This window comes from Oratosquilla oratoria, chromosome 19 (assembly GCF_046742065.1).
Source record: "Oratosquilla oratoria isolate Oo_2021 chromosome 19, ASM4674206v1, whole genome shotgun sequence".
Lineage (NCBI taxonomy): Eukaryota > Metazoa > Arthropoda > Malacostraca > Stomatopoda > Squillidae > Oratosquilla > Oratosquilla oratoria.
The window spans coordinates 54,001,906-54,011,905 of record NC_134795.1 but is presented as its reverse complement, the minus strand read 5'-3'; the positions used below and the strand labels follow the sequence as shown (position 1 = coordinate 54,011,905).

At 37.4% G+C, this 10,000-nt stretch overlaps 1 protein-coding gene across 15 annotated transcripts in view; it reads left to right on the top strand.

The window, feature by feature from the left end:
• LOC143035894 (uncharacterized) overlaps positions 1-10,000 on the top strand; it is a 359,986-nt gene that overhangs the window by 336,567 nt on the left and 13,419 nt on the right. For 8 of the 15 annotated variants that reach the window (XM_076203071.1, XM_076203077.1, XM_076203075.1 and 5 more), the window contains 3 exons: positions 5,266-5,415; positions 6,149-6,226; positions 7,086-7,170. In XM_076203071.1, the coding sequence (XP_076059186.1) occupies positions 5,266-5,415; positions 6,149-6,226; positions 7,086-7,170 (313 nt within the window). Of the gene's footprint in view, positions 1-5,265; positions 5,416-6,148; positions 6,227-7,085; positions 7,171-8,902; positions 9,018-10,000 lie in introns of those variants that run through there. The other 7 variants (XM_076203080.1, XM_076203079.1, XM_076203072.1 and 4 more) reach the window with 3 other exon arrangements.

Genomic DNA, 10,000 nt, shown 5'->3' with positions numbered 1-10,000 from the left:
CTTCCTCTACCCCTCTTTGTTCTCCTCCTCCTCCCCTCTTCCTCCCCTCCCGTCTACCCTCCCTCCTCCCCCTCCTGCTCTTCTTCCTCCCAGACCCTCCACCTCCCCTTTCTACTATCTTCCTCTTTCCCTTCCTCCTTCCTTCCTACTGCCCTTCCTCTACCCCTCTTTGTTCTCCTCCTCCTCCCCTCTTCCTCCCCTCCCTTCTCCCGTCCCTCCTCCCCTCCTGCTCTTCTTCCTCCAAAACCCTCCACCTCCCCTTTCTACTACCTTCCTCTTCCCCTTCCTCCTTCCTTCCTCCTGCCCTTCCTCTACCCCTCTTTGTTATGGCGTGTCTGTCGGGCACTCAGCTTTTGAGAGCTTCCTCTCCTCATACCCCTCCTCCTCCTCCTCCTCCTCCTCCTCCTCCTCCGTCAGGGCATTAAATGGTACGTCCGTCTCTTATCGCGCAACCTTGTACGAGTGACCTCAAAATGAAGTTTATGTTTAGCCCAATTTTTTTTTTTTTTTTTTTTATCCTTTTGTCAATATTTTTCTTTGTGATTGAAGAAGACCACAACAGACGATGGAAGCTACAGCAAGAAGTTATTGTCACGAGAAGACGAAAGGATAAAAACACAGGATAGAAAATACTAATGCCCAGATGGAATAGATAAAAACAATTGAACAATTCTAGGCTCTAGACCAGCGTTTTTCAACCTTTTTACCCTTGCGTAACCTTTAAAATAAATTGCATGTCTCAAGGAAACCCTGCGCAAAAAACAACAACAAAAAAACACATATACCATATCTTTCTCATTTTATTTTCATCGTAATAATAGGTTAGATAGGATGATGTCTATATTACATTATTACAATAACCAAGAATATGTCGTGCGTGTTCAATTATATTACGTATATGAAATCAAATGAAAAATCAAAAGTGCATTAGCTTATCTCACTTGTTCTCGCGGAACCCTTAGGGACCTTTTGCGGAACCTTAGGGACTTTTTGCGGAACTTTAGGGACCTTTTGCGGAACCTTAGGGACCTTTTGCGGAACCTTAGGGTTCCGGGGAACTCTGTTGGAGAAACGCTGCTCTAGAACTTAGGATAAAGAAGCAGGATAGAAAATAGCAAAGCTAAAATGAGACGTATAAAATAAGTAGGAAGTCCTGGATCCTAGGATTTAGGACAAGATGCTAGGATGGTGATAAACACCGAGATAAACAAGGAAGAATTTTACGCACGATGGGAGAAGGTGAGGAGAGAGATGTAAAGAATATTAAAAGGCGTTCGATGGTGTTAGATGGAGGTGGATAAAGCAACGAATGTAAACCAATTAATTGTGAGAAAAAGTGGTGAAGGGAAGAAGTGTAGAGGAGTAATTTGTGGGTGTTTATACATCGCGTCGAAAAAGGAATGATGTTAGCTAAAGAGATTTGTATTCCTTTATTTTATTCTTGTTATATTTGTTTATTTTTTCATTTTTATTTCTAATGAGAGTAACATCTTCTTTATTCTTCCTCTTATTCATATTTCTTCCTCTTGTCTTTTCTTCTTCTTCTTCTTCTTCTTCTTCTTCTTCTTCTTCTTCTTCTTCCTCTTCCTCTTCCTCTTCCTCTTCCACTTCTTCAACCTCCTCTTTACTCTTCCTCTTATTCTTCTTCCTGTTCTTCATTTTCTCTCTCTCTTTCCCTCTCTCCTAACACAGTGTGTTTGTGTGTGTGTGTGTATGTCTGTGTATGTGTGTGTGTGTATGTCTGTGTGTGTGTGTGTGTTTGTATATATGTATGTACACACACGTGTATATATATATATATATATATATATATATATATGTATATACACATATGTATACAGTACACACGTGTTTTCCTACGTACTTTTATATATATATATATATATATATTTATGTATAAAGGCAGTGTTTCCTCCTATAATAATGTTACGGATCATTGATTAGGCGTAATACAATACCAAAATAAAGCAGTGATTATCTTCTTCGAGCGTCTGTTAGAGCAAATTGCCAGATGTTTTTCCTTAATTTACGAATCAGCCAAGCATGACTAAAAACCAGGTGGATGGGGGAAAGATTCGCTAAAACTGCAAAGAAAACGGGAAGATCAAAGAAAAACTGTGCCAGACATGACGTCATCAGCAGCTCGTAAATTGCCACTGCTGAGACTGGGAGACTTCCAGATTATTTTACTTCTTAGCTTGGCGATGTCGCTGTAGATATTTTTCAGTTAATTTTCCAGGCAGGTTTATCTAGGTGCCTCTCCCTCACACCTTCTGATACGTGGAAGGGTAGTTTCTCTAGATTAAGATATGTATTTATTTAGATACTATTCAAGATTACACCAGCATGCTTTGTACATATACTAAGGTTTTATATACTAGAGGAGTGTAGTGGCATCATGTGTGATAATATAAGAAGAAGAGGAAGAGAAAGAAGAGGAAGATGAAGCGGAAGAAGATGAGGAGGAGGATGAAGAAGAGGAGGAGGAGGAGGAAGAGGAGGAGGAGGAGAAGGGACTCAGTGACAAGTAAAACGTCTTTGTCACTTCATATAGCAAGCAGAAAAGGAGGTCGATGGGTTTCTAGGTTACAAAAGATAAAAGAAATATATGATAATAACGACGCAAAGGGGGCAATGCGGTGACATATGTCAGACCCGGTCGCCAGGTAGAACAAGGTCGCCCTGACGTACAATAGCTCACAATCCCCAGGTACGATCTTACGCACAGGCCATGTTGCTGGCAAACATGTAGTTATACAGACAGACGGACGGGCGTACAAACACGCACATATACCTACATACTTGTACATGTACACGCGCGCGGGCACACACACGAACGCACGCACACACACACACACACACACACACACACACACACACACACACACACACACACACACACACACACACACACACACACACACACACACACACACACCGAACAACAGAGTATTTATCCGCCCGACGCAGCTGCGCTAGAATCATTCTTCTAACGGCTCTCGTGCAGAGAACACCACCCAACGGAGGGTCATCGTGATTGGACGCGACCAAGCGAGGAACAGAAGACCTTCAGGACCCACGGGACATTGCTGGGGTTTCGAAGATTTACATACGCCATCCTCCTCTAACTGCTGAGGTTTTTGTTTTCCGCCAAGTCGTGCTTTGACCAGAAACTAAATAACCATTTGTGACGTGTCCAGAAAAAAAACATCAGCTTTGGGAAGATCAAATACAGAGACTTTGGAACTTTGACTTTGAGTTGGAAATCTTTTACAAGTAGTGGTGTAAAAGGAAAAAGACAATCGTATTGTAGAAATTAGACAAAAGAAAAGACATATAGACATCATGTTGTGCGTGGCTACAATTCCTGGTAAATACATCGGTTCTTTTGTGAAACAAATGCGTTATAGTGTTTACTTTGATACTTAGATATAGACACACTGACACACACACACACACACACACACACACACACACACACACACACACACACACACACACACACACACGACTCAATGGCGCGGTTGGTAGAGTTCCCGACTGCCACTACGGCGGTCCGGGTTCGAATCCCGCTCAGGGCTGAAATAATTTCAGTATCGCTGCGCTTCGAGTCGTTACTCCAGCTCTCGTGGTCCAGGAGTTGGGTGTGCGTGTGCGTGTAAGGTCACAGCATTACCCATAGATCGGCCATATATGAGCTCTGAGCTCTCTTCCGGGAGAGAAATAACTGTCGATCACGAGTCCAACACATGATCCAAGACCATGGTGAAATACACACATACAGCAAACACGAGAACGAAACGGACGGACAACGACGCAAGAGCTTGGCCCATCTTTGCACTTCCTCAGAATTTGTGTTTATGAGCAATTGTGGAGTATGGCAGTTCCTTTCTACTCCAGAAGAATGTTGAATAATTGTTATGGCAAAGTGATACGAATCATCGATGTAGTGAAGATACTGGTTCCATGTATCACTCATTCTCAGGAACTACATATATATATATATATATACATATATATATATATATATATATATATATATATATATACATATATAATATGTATAATATATATCAACTACAATTCACTTTAACTCTAAGCCATCAACATCGGGAAACTCGAGGAGGCATACATGCAGAAGTTGATACGTGGTACAGCTAAGGACTCGAATTTCCGCTAGCACGTAACAAGTGACAATATATATATATATATATATATATATATATATATATATATATATAATATGGTCTCAACCACCAACACTCTAGCTGGAATATTATAAACGTTGATTCAGGAGTGTAAAGGAATAAGTCGGAAGAAAGTGAAACAAATTGTCCATGTCTTTATGCGTCTGATGTCTCTAGCCGGAATTGTTCTCACATAGTGATTATGATCAGAGGAGAGTGATCTGCGCTATACTGTTTGTACGTACACAGGACACACACACACACACACACACACACACACACACACACACACACACACACACACACACACACACTAATGTATACATATTCTGTGTATATATATATATATACATATACTGTATATATATACATATACATATATATATATATATATATATAATATATATATATATACGTATACATATATATATATGTATATACATGTGTGTGTGTGTGTGTGTGTGTGTGTGTGTGTGTGTGTGTGTACATTTTGATACATACATTATATATATAGTATTTTGATCATATCAGTATGCTTGTGTGTATGACTATATATTTGTGTATGAGTGCGTGCATGGGTGTGTTCACGTGTATGTGTTTCTGTATATGAATGTACTGTGTGTGTGTGTGTGTGTGTGTGTGTGTGTGTGTGTGTATGTGTTTGTATGTTTGTGTATGTGTGTGTGTTTGTGTGTGTGTGTTTCTATGTGTGTGTGTGTATGTGTGTGTGCGTGTGTGTGTATATGTGTTTGTTTTTATATGTTTGTGTGTGTGTGTGTGTGTGTGTGTGTGTGTGTGTGTGTGTGTGTGTGTGTGTGTGTGTGTGTGTGTGTGTGTGTGTGTGTGTGTGTGCACGCGCGCATGTACATTTGCTTCTGCTCGTGTGTATATGAATATTCATACATACGTGCATAATGATAATTAATATGAGGTATAGCTTACCCTGTGTTCCTGAGACCACAAGCTTAAACATCACAACGTGACCCAGTATGACCTTGGTAATCCGTGTTGTGCTTGTGTAAGCGATACCTTAAGCCTTCCTCCATGACGTAAGCGTTTCGTAATATTGCCAAAGCAGACGTGAATGGACGTCCCATCACTCCCGTCGGGAATTCTTCGACAAGCGGACCACACGTCCCAATCTGCTTCGGGCCGAGAATTCAAAGCGTCAGGTCAGCTCCCGCCTCTCCAAACTTCGGTTTCGCAAGAAAAGACCAAAGAGTTGAAGGTAACTCGGCTGGGGATGTGTTGTGATGTGTCTTGAGATTTTTTTTTTTTTTTTTCTGTCTGTAGAGGTAGTTCTCTTTATTTGAGATTTTCTTAAGTCAAGGAGTCTTAGAACGGAAGTTTCCGAAATTTTGAAAAAATTTCGGATTGTTTCGATAGTTTGAGATGTCTGGATTTCAGAGATTTCTGTTGCAGAGATTTTTTTTTTTTTTTTTGTGAAGCCAAAATAATGACCAAAAACTATGATTATTTTATTCATTGGTTTATCTACTTTTATGATGTAAATTATCCAAAACACTTTACGTTTGGATTCACATCTGTTTTTAATACGTTCCACAATGATTTATTATATAGAATACTGGTTCTCAAACATTTTTTTTTTAATATTCACCTCTCGTATGCATATGTCCTTCACATATGATGACCTAAGCCTAACCATGACTATGTGAAAACATTTGCTTGTATATACATACTGAACATAATTTTCTGTCTGTACTTCTATACAAATCAACCGGTTAGAATACTTTCTCCTTTGAGCTAACTTAACTGAGCTACTTGCTCACAACACATTAGTGTTAGTTAATAGAATGATATATGTGAATACTTTGTACATAAGAACTATCCATCTAAATCATTACCATCACTATACTAATATCAGATTCTTCAAATCAGTGACAGACCATTGCACCGTTATTTGTAGTCATCCCTTAATCTTTACGTTTTCTCTCTTTCAGTGACTGGCCATAAAAGTACCTATGGTTTCTCCTCCTCCTCTACTTCCTCGTCCATGAGAAGTTCTTCCACAATCAAAGGTAAATTAGTCAGTTTTTATTTATTTATCAGACGTCAGATTAAATTAGTAATATTCATGAAATACCCAAGGTTTTTGACACCTAAAACAAAATTATTATTATTCTTTATTTCATAAAAAAATAATAGATAATACCCTCATGATGTTATTTTTTTGTAGCTATACAGAAAATGGTTTTGATTTTGCCTAGCATTGAATTAATGAGATAAGATAACTTTAATCTATACTAATATTCAGATATTGATTTTGTGTTTAAGGGTTATCCCACTGGGCTATTTTTCCTTCAATTCCCGATTAATTGGCGGTACCACCATAAAATCACTATGTCAAACTATTTTGTTTTTATCGCCAAAAATAGATTGTCACTTGATATGCTTGAGGAAATTGATTTTCCCTCAGCATATCAGATTCATTCCCGAAATCTTTGGGATGCTGCCGATTTCCTCCAACAGTCGGAGGAAATTTTGCCCAATGTGATAACACTATTATTGAGATGGGAAGAGGTTGGTCACTGGGTCGTTTGACTGAGTGAACGTTGCGAGTGGGCTACCCTCATATGAAGGGGAATGAGGGGGAGCTTTATCATGTTAATTTGTTTGTTATTATTTGTCTGTTTATTATTATTTGCTTGATTTTCATTTGTTAATATTTATCTGTCAATTTATCATTATTTACTATTTACCTGTTTGTTTATTATTTAACTATACCTATGCATTTAATTATTTGTTTCATCATTTATATTATAATCTTTATTTATTTATCATTATTATATATTTTTTTCGCATTCGACCTAGCTATGGACCAAAGGGTCTCCTGTCGCTATGTTCCTCCTTTGTAATCCTTTGTAATCTCGTTTTCAGATGGCACAACAACTACGACCAAAAATGTTTCCCCCTTCCAAAAGTTCAAACAAATGGACGCCAATTCGTCCCCACGAAGTACTAGGTAAGTTCTTGCACTGTCGTCACACCCTGAGGCTCTCAGCTTCCTCTTCTCGTGCAGAATCTCTTGCAAACTTTTCTTCAAGAAAACTCCGCCCGGCTTCAACTTCATTCTTCTCAAAAAAAAAAAAAAAAAAAAAAAAAAAAAAAAAAAAAAATTATCTATTTTCTTTCAAAAAGCTTGTTCTAATAGTCTCATAGCTTCCAAATTAATTAAACCAGATTTCATTAATAATATGAGTTCTTCAGATTACTGTCATTTTCTACCAAAGATTAAAAAAATATTTCTTCTTTTTCTGTTCTTTCTGACTGTTTTGCCAACTACATGATTATATCCGGACTGGTTTAGATTTAGATTTTTGGAAACATATTAGATTTTGATTTTTGGAAACATATATTTCAAGTATAGGGACCTTTTCAAGTGAATTTTTTATATTAATTAAAATCACTTTTAGTATATTGTGGAATATTGATTATATATCTTTACGTGTACTGAAATGATTTATTTGCTTAACCCTCCTGCTAGAGACACAGGATGGACATGTACGTTTAGATACGTTTAGATACGTTTAGATAATGTTATATATATGTCGTACCCTCCATGTTTCATAAAACCCACGCTAAATGACTGTACCCGCTCCTATACTCCAAAAAAGATCGTAACTTTATCCTTATCCACATCTCTGTAGTCTTCGAGAAATTCTGACTTCGTAGATTCTTTTTACTCAGGTATCAAGTAAATTTCCTCAACCATTTTCTCCCTCCCTTCCCCCAAAAAACCGGAAGAACTAACTGTAGACTTTAACCCACCTTTAGCCTCAATACCCACAAACTAAAAAAAGAAAAAAAATCTCACCTTTTAGAAGTCTTAACGCATCAAGTAGTTTGGCGGATTCCTAGCCTAGCACAGGTTCCAATAATGACCACATGAAAATCGGACTTTCTGTTTTTTTTCTCTTTGATTTATTTTTACCTTCTGCACACCTGATTGTATTTCTTGTACATCTGTCCTTTACCATTCACAATATTATTACACAATATTCAATTTCAAGACGCTACAGTCACATTTGTAGTACTCAACGCATACCTGAATTAAGTCTTGATCTAAGTAGATGTTTGCCCACGTAATGTTGTTTTGCAGTCAGTAGTTACAAATATATATATATCAAATAATGCCAGACATATCTCCAGCTTAGCCTTGAGATCTACTAGAATGAAGGAATATACTGTACATAGCTTGCCATATATAAGACCATGATATATATTCATTACACTGCTTCAGATAATAAATACAGGTACACAGTTTTGCTTCATTTTAGACTGGCTAAAAAATTACATGCCCTTTTATACATTATGACTAACTCAAACCCATCTTTCCGTGTGTGTGTGTGTGTGTGTGTGTGTGTGTGTGTGTGTGTGTGTGTGTGTGTGTGTGTGTGTGTGTGTGTGTGTGTGTGTGTGTGTGTGTGTTTGTGTGTGTGTGTGTGTGTGTGTGTGTGTATGTGTCTGTGTGAATATATGTATGTATATGTATATGTATATGTATATATATATGTATATATGTATACGTATATGTATGTATATATATATATATATATACATACATATATATGCATATATATATATATATTATATATATATATATATATATTCGTGTGTGCGTGTGTGTACGTGTGTGTACGTACGTGTGCGTGGCTGCAACTCTGTGATAACATGGCGTGTGCACATATGGCCAGATCCACCCCTAGCCCCTTCTCCCTGACACTGCCCATTATAAGGCATAACGCCGCCACTATCAAAAAAATAATCCTCGACTTCTGTAAACGGAATACGACCGAATATGAAGACAAGGTACAGTTGCCACAGGTCTACAACTTGTGGGGGTTGTTCTCAAAATGTCTTCTCCATGCTTGTACTCAGCTAGTGAGTAAAAAAAAGAAAATAACCGATAATGACATTAATCACAACACTTGTGGTAGTTGTTATTAGTCCAAGTGTTTCTAAATAGATTAAAAGATTAATCATTAATATTTAATATAGTTACTTCCCCCCTCCCAAACTTTTTGGTGTCACGTTTTCTCTCTATTTCAAAGTTTGTTTAATGTCTGTTCCTCTCGTTCTTGGGTACTGTTCACCGTCCCTTGCTTTGTGTGACAGCCCAGAGGTAGCATGAGACGGAATGTCAAACATAAAAATAAAATCCTTCTTCCTTCTCCCTTATCCTCTTCCTTCTCCATGTCCATCTCCTACGGTTCCTCACAAACAACTCACATCTTTACTACAAAAAAAAAAAAAAAAAATCCTATTTTTCTTTCTATCATTATCAAAGGAATGCACACTTAGTCTTAACTTTCTAGTAACCAAGTAGTGAAATTAGTACATGTACACAAGTTAGATTCGCTAGATCTAGAAGCTGAAATTAGATTTGGGATGTAGTTTTGTAGAAAAAAACTGGCTTATACATACGTAGAAAATTGCTTTTTTCTTTCCACATTCTACCCCCCCCAAAAAAAAAGTCTTCAGACAATTCTCTCTATTAGAATTTCTAAAACGAAACTTTTTCGAATATTTGATTTTTTTTTTATTAAAATTAGAGTCAAATCAAACAAACACAGGAACTCAATGATATTACATTTCAGAAAAAAAAGTTTCGGAATATTGGAAAGAGAATTTGTTGATATTCAGTAGAGAGAAATATCTGAAATACCTCTTTCTCGTACCTTCTATCTGTTACTGAAATCTCCCGAATATATTCCTAAATTATTCTTATTTCTTTCTCATATATGGTGTAGTTTTCTTTTGCATATTAATAGTCCTGTACACACATACACACA